The sequence below is a fragment of the Dromiciops gliroides genome, chromosome 3 (genome assembly GCF_019393635.1).
Source record: "Dromiciops gliroides isolate mDroGli1 chromosome 3, mDroGli1.pri, whole genome shotgun sequence".
NCBI lineage: Eukaryota > Metazoa > Chordata > Mammalia > Microbiotheria > Microbiotheriidae > Dromiciops > Dromiciops gliroides.
This window is the reverse complement of record NC_057863.1, coordinates 642,881,059-642,896,221: the sequence shown is the minus strand read 5'-3', so window position 1 is coordinate 642,896,221 and position 15,163 is coordinate 642,881,059. Positions and strand designations below refer to the sequence as shown.

General features: G+C 52.0%; 3 protein-coding genes across 3 annotated transcripts; 1 reads left to right on the top strand and 2 right to left on the bottom strand.

Moving 5' to 3' along the window:
• The first annotated feature begins 2,394 nt into the window (after nt 1-2,394).
• Nucleotides 2,395-7,557, top strand: NCCRP1 (NCCRP1, F-box associated domain containing). Its single transcript, XM_043998814.1, is given in 8 exon segments — nt 2,395-2,431; nt 2,434-2,550; nt 2,553-2,771; nt 5,223-5,282; nt 5,647-5,698; nt 5,879-5,974; nt 6,109-6,247; nt 7,284-7,557. Coding segments are annotated over 8 exon segments (861 nt in total). The 3' UTR covers nt 7,425-7,557.
• A 1,319-nt stretch (nt 7,558-8,876) lies between these two features.
• On the bottom strand, nt 8,877-9,945 carry SYCN (syncollin). The gene has a single exon (XM_043997140.1). It carries the CDS (start codon nt 9,925-9,927, stop codon nt 9,517-9,519), a length of 411 nt encoding a protein of 136 aa, XP_043853075.1. The 5' UTR covers nt 9,928-9,945; the 3' UTR covers nt 8,877-9,516.
• A 2,565-nt stretch (nt 9,946-12,510) lies between these two features.
• On the bottom strand, nt 12,511-13,924 carry LOC122748209 (interferon lambda-1-like). The gene is made up of 5 exons (XM_043993887.1): nt 13,754-13,924; nt 13,384-13,461; nt 13,041-13,184; nt 12,759-12,840; nt 12,511-12,590 (listed from the first exon to the last, which is right to left on the bottom strand). The coding sequence occupies exons 1-5, from the start codon at nt 13,922-13,924 to the stop codon at nt 12,511-12,513; spliced, it is 555 nt and encodes a 184-aa protein (XP_043849822.1).
• Between the last annotated feature and the right edge of the window lie 1,239 nt (nt 13,925-15,163).

Below are 15,163 nucleotides of genomic sequence, written 5' to 3'. Positions count from 1 at the left end.
GGTCAGAGGTCAAACTGGCCACCATATGAGCCATTCCTCCATGGCCCTGTCCACACAGAGGTCCTGGTCCTACCTGGCTAAGATCCCCTACCTGGGCAGTTCCCATGGGCTCTGGAGTTCACCCCCTCCAAGCCTTTCCTGCTGAAGCACACAAGAGGCATTTACTTTTTTTTTTTTTGGTGAGGCATTTGGGGTTAAGTGACTTGCCCAGGGTCACACAGCTAGTATGGGTCATGTTTGAGGCCGTATTTGAACTCAGGTCCTCCTGAATCCAGGGCTGGTGTTCTATCCACTGTGCCACCTAGCTACCCCGACATTTACTATTGGTGATTGATTGACTAATCAATAAATGATTCATCCATCATTAAGATCAGCTCCGTGGTTAAGTTCAGCTCCAGGGGGGCAGCTAGGTGGCACAGTGGATAAAGCATCGGCCTTGGATTCAGGAGGACCTGTGTTCAAATCTGGCCTCAGATACTTGACACTAGCTGTGTGACCCTGGGCAAGTCACTTAACCCTCATTGCCCCATCAAAAAAAAAAAAAAAAGATCAGCTCCAGAAGGAGCAGGCAACTTTCAGAGTCTCAGTGGGGCTCTTCCCTGGTCTTTGTCCTTCCTCCCTTGCCTCTCCCCTCACTGGCTGGTCACTGTTGTTTCTCCCTTGGCTCTGGTGCCCCCTACAGGCTGTAATTGTTTCCGCCCCACCAGACACTGGGGGCCCTTATTTCAAGGAGTTAATGGGGAACAGTTTAGAGGGGCTGCTGAGCCCCACCGCCAGGATGAGGAGGAGAAAGCACTGGGCTTGGAGTCAGAAAACCCAGATTAAAATCATAACTTTGCTATTCACTGTTACTTTGCACGGGTGCTTCTCTGGGCCTCTTTCTCCAGATGTAAAATGAGACACTTGGATTAGATAATCTCTAAATTTCCCTTCAGTTTTAATAGTTAACGAACTCCATTTACTCTAGAACCTCCCCTTCCACCCCACCTCATTGCAGTGCAACTTTCCCCCCCCCCCCATGACTTCCTACTCTTACTGGGCTTGCTTTGCCTGGAGCATCCTGTGTCTCTGGCCATGGAGAGTACAGCAGCCTCAACTCCATGGGAGGCGGGCCAGATAGCCACATGGTTTATCAGCAGGGGTAGTCATCTCGTCTAGCCCAGTTTAGCCACCCAAACCCTGTGGGAAGGAGCAAAAGGAAGGGCCCTTGCTCTTAACCAAGACCTCTGACAGCTGTTCAGGCAGGTCTCAGAACCGGAAGGAACCGTAGAGATGAATCTAGCCCAACTGGTTGCATTTTACAGACGAGGGAACAGAGGCATAGAGAGGTGATGAAATTTGTCCAAGGTCATGCACGCAGTAGAGGGCAAAGCAGAATTTGAATTCACATCCTGGGACACACTTTTCCCTTGGAGAATCAAGACCTGAGGCTGTCCCAAGGAGCCTGAGGCTGAGAGGAGAGGGAGCCTGTAGCCTTTTTTGTCTCCGGTCTCTCCTTTCCACCCCTCTGTCTCTCCCACTCAGTCTATTTGTCTCTGTTCCTGTCCCCGGTTCTAAGTCCCTCCCTGCCCTGGATTCTTAGATGAGGACACATTTTGCTCATTACTTTAGATTTGGTTCCCACCCATCCGGGTCCTTTTCTGTGACTCTCTTCCCTTCACCTCCACCTGTTGGAGGGGGTTGGAATGCTTAGGCAGCCCTGGGTGGTGTATGTGTGTTTATGTCTGCAGTGGGTGGGGGACTTTGGTTTTGTCTTTCAGTCCTTCCTTCTCTCCCTCACCCCCTCTCTCCCTCCCCCCCTCCCAATTCCTCAACTTCTGACACCCCTTGGTTTCCGGGTTTTCATGATTAAAGCAGGAAATGGCCTAGAGCCAGGATGCCTGGGACCCAGCAGGTAGGGCAGGCTGGCCCCAGGTATTTCTAAGATCTTCTGAGGTCAGTGGGCTCCTAATTAATCCTGCCATTAGGAATGTTAACGAGGCTGATTGGCCTCTTTAGGGAGGGCCCAATCCCAACATTAACCTCCTTAATTAGTCCTGCCCATCTCTCCTCATTGCCCAGAAAGGAGGGGGCTGCCTCTATTCTCTTTCCAGGTCTGAGATCACAGAGCTGGTCTCCTGGACCCCCAAGGAGTAGGCAAAACAGGGGTTAGTCCCTAATAGGGCCAGGGGTTGGAGGGGTCCAATGACCCTAGTCTTTGATGGGTGCTAGGGATGGGGAGGAGAAGGGGTCAGGATGAGGGGGCTGGGGACAGCAAAGTTCCCTAGCCAGATTTCAGGAGGGTGGGTCTCCAAAATGGGGGTAGGGCTGGTCTCCTGAGTGGAGAGGGAAGGGTTAGGGACGTGAACTCCTGGGTCTTTCCCCACCTAGAGTGGCTCCTCCTTAAATACCAAAATGATGCGGCCCCACCCTCAGGAAACCCACAACTGTAAATATTCAGAAAGGGATGGACAGACCAACTGACAGAGAGATGGAGGGACCTGCAGCAGCAAGAGGAACGGCCGGCCAGCCAGATGGAGGGTCTGATGGACAGAGGGGACCACCTAGACCCGGGTCACCCCCGTTTCCCCCTCGGGCTCCTTCGCCCCCGCCGCCTCTGTCTCCAGTGCCCCCTTCGCCAGGACCATCGGAACAAGGAGCCCGCCAGCTGCTGCTGGACGAGTGGGGGACCACCGGAGCGGAACTGAACCTGCCGGCGGGTCTTAGCTGGAAACTTCTCTACGTGCGGAGGCCGCTCTACCGCAACCTGCTGCGCTCCCCCAACCCCGAGGGTGCGGATCGAGCCCGTGCGGGAAGTGGGAGGCGGGGCAGAGAGATGGTAGCCGGAGCTGGGGGACGATCGGGGGGATAGAGTGGGGCGAGGAAGGGCTTGGGGAGGGGGGCGGGGAGGGGTGTCGGAACATGCATTCTGCCGCGCGGGGGGGGGGGGAGATGCTGTCTTTCTCTCTGGGTCCCTTTGTCTCTATCTCTGCCCCTGCTGCCCGGCTCTCCCAGGCCCCAGTCTCCCAGCCCGGGTCCCTGCATCATTCTTTCAGGCTGCCCCTGACTGCGGGCTTTCTGGACGCTCCCAGGCGTCAATTGCTTTTTCTAAATATCTAGTCCTCCCTGCTCGTACCTGTGTGTGGCTCTCTGTCTTCCCCCATTCCTCTTTAGGTCTCTACCCCTTCCTCTGTCTGCGTCCCGTGTGTCTCTGTGTCTCTCCATCTGTCTCTGTTTCGCCTTCTTCTCTGTGTCTGTCTCTCCCCCCTGTCTCTGTCTCTCGTTCTGTGTCTATCTCCTCTCTGTGTCTCCTCTTTGTCTCTGTCTCTGTCTCTCCCTCTCTGCCTCTCCCTCTGTGTCTCTCTCTCCTTTTCTGTGTCTCTCCCTCTGTCTCTGTATGTCCTTCTTTGTCTCTGTCTCTGTCTCTGTCTCTGTCTCTCCCTCTCTGCCTCTGCCTCTGTCTCTGTCTCTCCTCTGTCTCTGTCTCTCCCTCTGTCTCTCCTTCTCTGTCTCTCCCTCTGTGTCTCTCTCTCCTTTTCTGTGTCTCTCCCTCTGTCTCTGTATGTCCTTCTTTGTCTCTGTCTCTGTCTCTCCCTCTCTGCCTCTGCCTCTGTCTCTGTCTCTCCTCTTTCTCTGTCTCTCCCTCTGTCTCTCCTTCTCTGTCTCTCCCTGTCTCTGTCTCCCTCTCTGTCTCCTCCTGTATCTCTTCCTCTTTGTCTCTGTCTTTGTCTCTCCCTCTCTATCTCTGTCTCTCCCTCTCTGTCTCTGCCTCTGTATCTGTATCTTATCCCTCTATTTCTGTCTCTCCCTCTGTCCCTCCCTCTGTGTCTCTCCCCCTCTGTCTCTATATCTCATCCCTCTATCTGTCTCTCTCCCTCCCTCTCTGTCTCTGTCTCTCTGGCCTGTATTTCCTTATCTCTTTGGCACTTTTCACATCTGTTCTCCCGCTCCATCTCGTCCCTGTTCCTCGGTCCTTGTCTCTTTGTCTCTCCCTCTGTCTCTCTCTGTCTCTGTCTCTCTCTGTTTCTGTCTCTGTCTCTGTCTCTCCCTGTCTCTCTGTCTCTCTCCCTCTCTCTCTCTCTGTGTCTCTGTCTCTCTCCCTCTCTCTGTCTCTCTGTTTCTCTGTCTCTCTGTCTCTCTGTCTCTGTCTCTCCCTGTCTCTCTCCCTCCCTCTCTCTGTGTCTCTGTCTCTGTCTCCCTCCATCTCTCTGTCTGTCTCTCCCTATCTCTCTGTCTCTCTCCCTCTCTCTGTCTCTGTCTCTCTCTGTCTCTCTCCATCTCTCTGTTTCTCTCTGCCCCTGTCTCTCTCCCTCCCTCTCTCTGTCTCTCTCTGTCTCTGTCTCTCCCTGTCTCTCTCCCTCCCTCTCTCTGTGTCTCTGTCTCTCTGTCTCCCTCTGTCTCTCTGTCTCTGTCTCTCCCTATCTCTCTGTCTCTCTCCCTCTCTCTGTCTCTGTCTCTCTCTGTCTCTCTGTCTCTCTCTGTCTCTCTCTGTCCCTGTCTCTCTGTCTCTCTCCCTCTCTGTCTCTGTCTCTCCCTGTCTCTCTGTCTCTCTCCCTCTCTCTCTCTCTGTCTCTGCCTCTGTCTCTTTGTCTCTCTCTCTGTCTCTCTCTCCCTGCCCTTTTGTCTCCCTCTAGTCCTGCCTCTTCCCTTTTCTGCTCTATTCTAGTCACTGCATTAAATGGTTGCATTTTCTGTTAACCTCCTAGAACACCTTCACCCCTAGCCCCACCCCTACTACAGGGGAGTTGGTTCCTCAGCTTTTGTTCTCAGCCCCAGGGCCCTGACTCACTCTAGTCAGGCCTGTCTAGCCTTGCCCCAGGGAAGAACCTGAGGAGCTGGGAGACCAGGATTTTTTTTATTTTTAATTTTTTTGGCTGGGGGGTTGGGGGGTGGGGCTGACCCTGGGAGTGAGTGGGAAGGAGGGGGTTGGAGGTGCTGTGAGAGGGACTATGTGTAAGAGGTTTGGGGAGAGCAGATAGAGGCACGATGGCTCGGGAATCCATGGGCATGTGAGCAATTAGCAAAGGCCCAGGGGGTCAGGTGAAGCCTGGGGGATAACTGAAGGTCCTAACAAATCAGAAAGACCTAGAGGTTGGTAAGGGATGGGGTCAGTGAATGTTGGAGGGATCAGAGGGCATGAAGGAGTCGACATAGGGTCAGTGAGGGGTCAAGGGCAAGTGTAAAGTTAGGGATCATGGGGGGGGCAATCTGTGAGGCTCTTAACCCTCCCCTCCCTATTTCAGGCATCAACATCTATGAACCACCCCCACCCTGTGGCCCTGCTCGGCCCCTGGAGACCTTGGGTAAGAGCCCCCTTATCTTGGCAGAAATGGAGGGGCTAGGACAAGGGAGAGGAGGAAATTACCTTCTTTTTTTTTTTTTTTTTGGTGAGGCAATTGGGGTTAGGTGACTTGTCCAGGGTCACACAGCTAGTAAGTGTCAAGTGTCTGAGGCTGGATTTGAATTCAGGTCCTCCTGAATCCAGGGCCGGTGCTTTATCCACTGCAGCGCCACCTAGCGGCCCCGGAAATTACCTTCTTATCCTCACCTCTGTACTCCTCCCCAGGAGGGGGATGTAGAGTTGCAAGGAGGAGGTTGGTATATGTTTCTGTGCTGAAAGGCATGGAACCCAGATCTAGCCCTGTCCTTCCTTCCTCCCTCCCTCAGGTAACTTTAGTGGATGGCAAATAAGCACTGAGAAACTGCTCCCCAACTTCAGGTGAGGATTGGCCATCAGGGCTGCCTGCCTAGCAGAGAGCTGAGGCATCTGGGGCCTGCCTGGACTGGGGGGCTGGGGGCAGAAGGGCAAATGTCAAAGGAACTGGACGCTGGGAATAGAGGAGGGAGAACACAGGCCTATGACACCCGTGTCCATCCAGCTCCCTCTGTTTGCCACCAGCTGGACAGTGAAGCAACAGTGTGTGGACCTTCTGGCTGAGGGTCTATGGGAGGAGCTCCTGGATGATGAGCAGCCGGACATCACTGTCATGGACTGGTATGGGGGCTGAGGGTACAGGGGTGGGCAATGCTCTGGGAGTGTCTGATGGAGGAAGGAGGGCTTTGGGGGTCCCGCCTTCTCTGCCAGGGCCAGGGGGTCAGAGGCCTAAATCCTCCCCGACCCCTTCCAAGGTTTGAGGACAGCCGCCTGGATGTGTGTGTGTATGAACTCCACGTCTGGCTCCTGGCTGCTGATAGACGGACCATCATCCGACAGTACCATGCTGCTCCCCGACCCTCTCCACAGCGCCCCGGGGGATCGTGGTGCCAGGTAAGACCCCCCTGCTATCTCCTACCGGAGACTCCCAAATCTTCTTGCTCTCTCTATTTCCCAGTTCTCTTAGGTCCTCCCCACAAGAACCCAGAGATACCTTGCAATGTCCTTACCTAGCTTTCCTCACAGCTCCTCCATCCTAGCTCATAGATTTAGAGCCACAAGGGACCTAGCAGCTCATCTAGGCTAACCTCCTCATTTTAAAGAGGTGCGAAACTAATAGAGAAGGCAAGTGATTTACCTGAGATGATGCGCAGAGTAAGTAGCAGTCAAGATTTGAACCCAAGTCCTTTGATTTAGGCAGCTAGGTGGCTCAGTGGATACAGTGCTGAACCTGGTGTCAGGAAAACCTCAGTTTAAATCCAGCCCTAGACACTCACTAGCTGTGTGACCCTGGACAAGTCAAGTAACCTCTATTTGCGTCCATTTCCTCATCTGTAAAATGAGCTGGAGAAGAAAATGGCCAACCACTCTAGTATCTTTGCCAAGAGAACCTATGTCCCCAGAGTCATGGCATTGGACATGACTGACTGACACCAAATTTCGTACTCTTTCCACCATACTTCTTATGCATATACCCCAGTATTCCCCAGTATCTTCTGTAAAGATCACCCCTTGTGCCCCAAATGTTCTCCCTCAGTGTTCTTCAGTGTTTCCTTTCTCACTCCCAATGTTATCTCAGTCTTCTCTCCAGACCTCCCTGCTAGAGTTTCCCCAATACCTCCTTCCCAGTTTCTCCCAATATTTCTCCATTGTTCTATATCGATGCCTCCCAATGTTCCCTCCCAATGTCCCATAGCATCCTTTCCTAATGTGTCCCCATATTCCCTCCTGATGCCCCCTAGTGTCTTTTCCCAATGATCCCCACAGTGTTCCCTCCCAATGTCCTCTCCCAGAGTCCTCGTAGTATTTCCTCCTAGTGTCTCTCTAGTCCTCCTCCAACCCCCCAACCCCACTGGGGAGGGCAGACTGGCAATTGTCCCATCTTTCCCAGTCTGGGAAGGTCTCTCACTCTGTTGCCCTGCCCCTCTAGGTGTCTCATGTATTCAAACGCTATGGCTCAGGAGTCCGATACATTCACTTCATGCACAAAGCAAAGAACCGTCTGGGATCTGATGGCTTTCGGAGAACCCGTATAACTGACTCCTCAGTATCCCTGCAGCTACAGAATTGACCTGCCTTCCCCCATGCACATCGCTGTCCCAATGACCTCTTCTCTCCTTCCCCCACATCCCTCATGCATCACCTGGTGACTTCCCCTCCCTTTGTTTTTTGGGTTTTTTTGGTGAGGCAATTGGGGTTAAGTGACTTGCCCAGGGTCACCCAGCTAGTAAGTGTCAAGTGTCTGAGGCTGGATTTGAACTCAGGTCCTCCTGAATCCAGGGCCGGTGCTCTATCCACTGCACCACCCAGCTGCCTCTCTCCCTTTCTTTTTGTCAGAACATGTGATCATCAGGGAAATGAACTTCCCTTATGCACTCTCCCTCCACCTGTGTTGCAGAACATCTTGCCTCTAATATATTGTCTTGCAGTTGCCTGAGATACTGAAAGGTTGACTTACCTGGGGTCACACAGCCAATGTGTATCACAGTTAGAACTTGACTCCAAGGCTGGCCCACTGGGCCACACTTTCTTAGCTCCTGCCCCCCCCCTTAATCACACCCTTTCCCCCAAGTATATCAATGAACACCTTCGTCTTAGCCCAGATATTTTCCCAGAAAACCAACATCGACCCGTCCCAAATGTCTCCACCAAGGGACCTCTCATCTGCCTTTAAAGTCTCTAGGAATTCCTCAAATCCCCCCCTTGCACACACATATCCTCCCTAGGGATTTCTTTCTCTCAAACATGACCTGGGAGCTCCAAGATATCTTCTCAAATCTTCCCTGGGGACCTGCCTTTTCTCCTCTAAACCCCTAAATGCCCCCCTCAAGAACTCATCTCCTGGAAGAGAATATCCCCTCACAGATCCCCACATGTCCCTCAAGTTCTAAGGAACCCTTTATTTCCCCCCCAAAAAAATCCCCATAGGGTCATCTTACCTCCCCCTTCACAGTGACCTGCTCATTATTCTACTATTTATCTCCTAAAATTCTCTTCAGAGACTGAGAACCTTTCGTCTCCCCTCAAAATTGTTGCCTTAAATCTTCTCTTAGGAACCCCTTATCTATCCTGGAACCCCTACTATATTCCTAAATACCCTTCATATCCCCAAATATGCCCCCCAGATAATATTTCCCCTAAGGGCCCAATATATCCCCAATATTACCTGAGGATCCCTCATCTTCACCTGAATATATCCCATAGAGATGCCAATGCCTTCCCCAGAAATCTCCCTGAGCTATGTTTTGTGGGAGAGTCTCTCAAGGTTTTCTTTCCCTGGAGCTCTGCTAGTACCTGTCAGGACTCCCCAATGCCTCTCCTCATCACCCATCCCTATAGAAATACCTAAATTGAAAAAAAAGAAATATCTAAATTAAAGTGCTCTGGTTTGTGTCTCTGTCCCTATTTCTGTCTGTCTCTGGTGTCTGAATTTGACCATCCCCTGAGGACCAAGCCCTACAAAGCCCTCCATGAATTTTTACACTGAGCTCCCCTCCCCCCCAAAAAGGAAGAGATAGTGTTGAATCTTTTCACCAAAGCTCTTTATCCAGGGGATGGCAGCATCTGGGGCTGATGTCCCCAGATTATTAGCAGAAATGGGTAGGGGTGCAGAAAGATGGGGCTAAGAAGATAAGAAGGGTCAGGTGAGCTGGGGGCTTCCTAGGCTGGGTGCCTGGTCTCCTGGTTCACTCTGAGCTCAGCCTCAGTGGTCCAGGGCAGCTGTGGTGTAGTGAGGAGAGATTCAGATGATCACTTATGGGATAAGGCAAAGGGCCCAACTGGGAATCCTGGCAGGACTGTCACTGGTGACAGCTGGAAACTCTCAGATTCTGGGGCTAGAGTGAGCTCTCCTAGCCCTAGACAGCTAATGGGCTGGACTGGGGGTACCAGGTGTTGGGGTTAAGTGACTTGCCCAGGGTCACACAGCTAGTAAGTGTCAAGTGTCTGGGGCTCTTGGAGGTGGAGTTCTGGCTGAGAGCTGTCTCCTGGGTCCCCGCACTTGGTGAGTGATGCTCTAGGGGCACCCGAGCCGGGTCCAGGGGCTCATCTGGGCATGTGGCCGGTCAGCAGGTGGCAACGAGAAGGGCACGGGGTCGGGGTCCAAGGCTGGCTCTGGCTTGGAAAAGGGTCCTCGCGGGGAGCTCCTTGCGCCCCGGGCCGGCTTAGTTACACTTGCAGTAGAGACCGGCGATGGCGTTGTTCCAATTTCCGAATATCCCGAGGCGAAACTCCGCTAGCCGCGGGTAAGCTCCGGTTGAGAACTTGCGGGTTTTACCGCTTTTGCCCTTACGAGACCAGACAGTGAGCTCACAGCGGGGACCCACCACTAGGGAGGAGGCGCTGTGGTACCAGTCCGAGGGCAGGTAGGGCAGGTCGGCCCCAGGCTCCAGACTCAGCTGGGCGCCCGCACAGCAGTTCTCGTAGTAGGCATCGCTCTTGTCGAAGAGGCGGGCGCACACGCGGGGCCCGTCGGCGGGCTTCAGGACTGCGGGTTCGGGACATGCGGCCCCGGCGCCTGGCAGGGCTCCCAGTAAGGCCAGCAGGAGTAGCGACCGGACGAGTGATGCGGCCATGGCCAAAGGCAGACAGAAGACAGACCGGCACCTGTCGTCAGCGCTCCCCAAGCTCCTTATAAGAGCCTTGGGGAGAGAGATGGTGGGAAAGGAAGAACCTGGCCAGGAAGAGATAAGGGACAGGGCTGGGGTGCGGGGTGGGCAATGGGATCCCAGCACCTGGGAGCTTTAACTTGACCCCTCCTGGCTGACCCTGACAAGCCCAGCACCCAGCCCCATCCTCTGAGGGCCCCACCTTCTCCTGGGTATCTATCACTTGGGTCCAAGCCACTTCATCCCCACTCAGGGTCAGCCAGTATTGATTGACTGGACACCCTATTCCCTCCAATCTAATCTCCCAGCCCAGGTGGTGCCTTCCCAGAGGCCCACAAACAAGGCCAGAGAATACCCATACCTACCCTGCACCCCTGAGCAGAGCACCCACATTGAGATCCCAGCCACCACGTACATACCCACAGTCCCATTTACCTGCAATCGCACTACAGACCCACCCACAACTCTACTCGCAAACCCACAATCTCACCTGCTCACAGCCATACAGACCCACAACTACACACAAACAAACAACTCTACTCGCAAACCCACAATCTCACCTGCTCACAGCCATACAGACCCACAACTACACACACAAACTCACAACTGTACTCACAAACCCATAATCCTACCTGCTCACAGCCATACAGACCCACAACTACACACACAAACACACAACTGTACTCACAGACCCACAATCCTACCTGCTCACAGCCATACAGACCCACAACTACACACACAAACTCACAACTGTACTCACAAACCCACAATCCTACCTGCTCAGAGTCATACACAGATGTACAACTACACACATACAGACCCACAATTGCATTCACAAATCTTCAGTCTCACTTGCTGACAGCTACACACAGAAACCCACAATCACATACACACAGACCCACAACTACACACACAAACACACAACTGTACTCACAAACCCACAATCTCACCTGCTCACAGCCATACAGACCCACAACTACACACACAAACACACAACTGTACTCGCAAACCCATAATCCTACCTGCTCACAGCCATACAGACCCACAACTACACACACAAACACACAACTGTACTCACAGACCCACAATCCTACCTGCTCACAGCCATACAGACCCACAACTACACACACAAACACACAACTGTACTCACAAACCCACAATCTCACCTGCTCACAGCCATACAGACCCACAACTACACACACAAACTCACAACTGTACTCACAAACCCATAATCCTACCTGCTCACAGCCATACAGACCCACAACTACACACACAAACACACAACTGTACTCACAGACCCACAATCCTACCTGCTCACAGCCATACAGACCCACAACTACACACACAAACTCACAACTGTACTCACAAACCCACAATCCTACCTGCTCAGAGTCATACACAGATGTACAACTACACACATACAGACCCACAATTGCATTCACAAATCTTCAGTCTCACTTGCTGACAGCTACACACAGAAACCCACAATCACATATACACAGACCCACAACTACACACACAAACACACAACTGTACTCACAAACCCACAATCTCACCTGCTCACAGCCATACAGACCCACAACTACACACACAAACACACAACTGTACTCACAAACCCACAATCTTACCTGCTCACAGCCACACAGACCCACAACTACACACAAACTCACAACTGTACTCACAAACCCACAATCCTACCTGCTCAGAGTCATACACAGATGTACAACTACACAGATGGACCCACAATTGCATTCACAAATCTGCAGTCTCACTTGCTGACAGCTACACACAGAAACCCATAATCACATACACATAGACCCACAACTACACACACAAACTCACAACTGTACTCACAAACCCACAATCCTACCTGCTCAGAGCCATACACAGATGTACAACTACACAGATGGACCCACAATTGCATTCACAAATCTGCAGTCTCACTTGCTGACAGCTACACACAGAAACCCACAATCACATACACACAGACCCACAACTACACACACAAACACACAATTGTACTCACAAACCCACAATCTCACCTGCTCACAGCCATACAGACCCACAACTACGCACACAAACTCATAACTGTACTCACAAACCCACAATCCTACCTGCTCAGAGCCATACACAGATGTACAACTATATACATACAGACCCACAATTGCATTCACAAATCTGCAGTCTCACTTGCTGACAGCTACACACAGAAACCCACAATCACATACACACAGACCCACAACCACACACGCAAACCTCACCATCACACTTGCTCACAGCCACATATAATTATGCATGTCTACAACTATACAACCACACACAGGCTTTCAATTTCATAGTAAATGATTTTATTTATTCAACAAAATGTAAACAAAAAAAAATACAAAAGTACAAAACCATTCTGTGGAATATAAATAGAGTGTATAAGTGTTGGGGGGGGCGGGGAATAAATAAAAGAAAGAGCGTCCGGCTATAAATAAGGTTTGGAAGTGTATAAATAACTAAGTCCAGCCTCAGAGTTCAGGATGCCTAGTTCAGGCTAGGCCTGGATCACCAACAGAGTGGAGATCTTGGTTCACGAGTCGGAAGAGGTTGAGTATGATTGAAGCTTCTAGGCAACCCTGAGATTCCTAAAGAGAGTTAGAAACATGGAGAAGGGGCCTTGGGAGTCTCCCTGCCTCCTCTCTTAGGGGGATACAGAGCTTCTGCCTGCCCAGACTCCGGGGTCCCCCTGACACCTCCCCTCTAGCCAAGGGTGCCCTGGAAATTGAGATAGGAAGCCCAGTACCCTGTGTAACTCACCTTCTTCCTGGCCTCATTGAGTCTATGTAGCCAGAGTCGGCCAGAAGGCTTGGGTCCTCTAGAAGGCAGGGGAGTAACCTGTGTGGGAAGAGAGGGTACTTAACCAAAGGGAAAGAGAGCCAGGCATTTGACTGTTGGGGGAGGGGGGAAGGAATCCAGGCATGCCGGCCTCTCAGCATCACCGAAAGGGACTGAGGCATCTGGGAGACAGGAAAAGGCTCTACGCCCATTGGTTCAGGATGATCTCTCCCTGATCGACACCATACTCCAGTACTTACACAGCTTTGGATCTCCTGGTTGATGTGGCTGAGCGTTTGCAGAGGTTGAGCCAGGACCTTCTCCAGGTCAGGGTTATCCATGGCTTTCAAAGTCTCCAGAGTCAATTTCAGTTCAGCCTTTAGGACTATGAGACGATCTGACAGCTGGGAGGGGATAGATGACAGGTGATGTGAAGAAGAGGTAGGTGAAGAGGGTACGGTAGAGAAGACAGGGAGGAGAGACAGAGGACGGAAGAGAGGGGAGAGGAAACTTGGGAGAGGGGAAACTGGGGAGACTTGGGGGCGGGTACAGATGATGGGGGACTGACTGGCCAAGGGGGATGAATGAAGCTTTCCTTCTTACCGGTAGTTGCCGAAGGTCCCAGTTCCTATGGAATAGTTTGGAGCTACATTTCCTCCCTTTCTGACGCATGAATTCCTCCTGTGGGGGTTGAAGAGGAAGAAGTTAAAGGTTTGTGACCCTTCTAGATGCTTTCAGGGTCCTCAGGATCCATATAGCATAAGGAATTTTTGAGTAGGATGGAGGTTAGAAACAGAAAAAGAGATGGAGCTCAAGGTCTCTAAGTGGGAGAGAAGGTTAGATCACAGTAAAAGAGATCAAGGTTAGATCACAGGGAGGAGGGAGCGTAAGGTTAGACCACTAGTGGAAGGAGGTGTTAGAAAGTAGCATCATGGAGGACATGGGGACCTCTCCCAGCCATTCAGTTACTCACATAGGCGTTCTTGGCCACCTTGAAGGCATCCAGCTCCCGAGGTGAAAGAGACTTGAATTGGCTGATCTGACAACCTCTCTCATTGGGAGGGTTGGTGGGGGTCGGGGCCAGGTGCCTCGAGATCACCCCAGAGATCAGAGAAAACAGCAGCACGAGAGTTTTGGAAAACATTGTGGATTTCCAAAGTCAGGAGCTCCAACGGCCTCATTTTAACCAGCTAAGCTGGAGGGAGTACCTCTGATGTATGAAAAATGGAAATAGATTTAGAAATCCCGCTGCTGCTCCCAGGCAAAAAAGGGCGGGGCCAGGTGCCTACAGGTGTGCTTAGGTATGATTGGGCGGTACTGGGAAAGGGAAACTGAAAGCCCTAGGAAAGAGCCCTGAGGGAAACTTACTGACCTGGTGTCATTCTCTAGAGGTAGCTCCCCCTTGTTCATTGCTCACTCGGACTTGGGTGACTCTCCCCATGTCCTTTTCCCATCTCATCTTTCCCTTTTCTATCCTCCATCTTACCTCTGCCCTCTTGGCATCCCCCCCCCTTCCCTTCTCTTTCCTCCTTGGATCTCTCTATCCTGGTCTCCCTTCTCACTCATCTCTTCCCCTTTTTCCTTTTAGTTTGACCTCCCCTCCAATCTCATCTCTTCCTCATGGCTTTCTCCTCTCCTTTCTTACTCTGTCCAATGTCTCTTAATTTCCTCCAAATCTTTTCCCTATTTATGCCAATCTCCCCCTGTCTCTTCCCCCTCTTCCTGCTCCCCCCAACACCTCTTTCCCTCTTTCAATTCTGTTCTCCCCCATCTCTTCCTCCATCCCTCTCTTCACAGTTTTCTCTAAACTGTCTTCCTTTTCTGTCCCATCTTCTCCCTTTATTCCAGGGAGCCCCCTCTCTCTCCTTCCCCTTCCCTCCCCACTCCCCCTTCCCCTGGCTCCTCTCCTCCTCCTCTCTCCCAGCTCCCCACTCTTAGAGGTTGCCACAGACTCCAGCCTCGGGTGGGGGCAGGAGCCATCAATACACTAAGGTGATTTACAGACCCCAGGACTTGTGCTTCCGGTCTTGACCCCATTCCCTGATTTGCTCTGTAACCCTGGGCAAGTGGCTTCCCTTCTCTGGGTTTGTTTCCCCTGCGGTAAAATTAGGTGGGAGGGGATAGATTTTGATGGATCTCTAGTCCTCCAACCTTAGCTCTGACATTCTGGATCTTGCTGGGGACCAATCTGAGCCACCCTCTCATTTTTCCAATGGCATCAAAGCAGAGGCTCAGAATGAGGAATTTGCCCAAAGCCACTTGCCAAGCCCACTTGGGGAAGGGCAGAGCCAAGAACCTTAGGTCTCAAGGCTCTTTCCCTTGGACTCTCCCTTTCCCCCTGCCTCATCATGCATGTCACAGCCTCCTCCCCCTGCACCACCAC

Coding starts and splice junctions, on each gene's coding strand:
- SYCN (XM_043997140.1), bottom strand. CDS start 9,927: ATGGCCGCATCACTCGTCCGGTCGCTACTCCTGCTGGCCTTACTGGGA.
- LOC122748209 (XM_043993887.1), bottom strand. CDS start 13,924: ATGTTTTCCAAAACTCTCGTGCTGCTGTTTTCTCTGATCTCTGGGGTG. Junction 12,841..13,040: donor ACCAGGAGATCCAAAGCTGT/GTAAGTACTGGA, acceptor CTTCCCACACAG/GTTACTCCCCTGCCTTCTAG. Junction 12,591..12,758: donor TGAGGCCAGGAAGAAGGTGA/GTTACACAGGGT, acceptor AACTCTCTTTAG/GAATCTCAGGGTTGCCTAGA.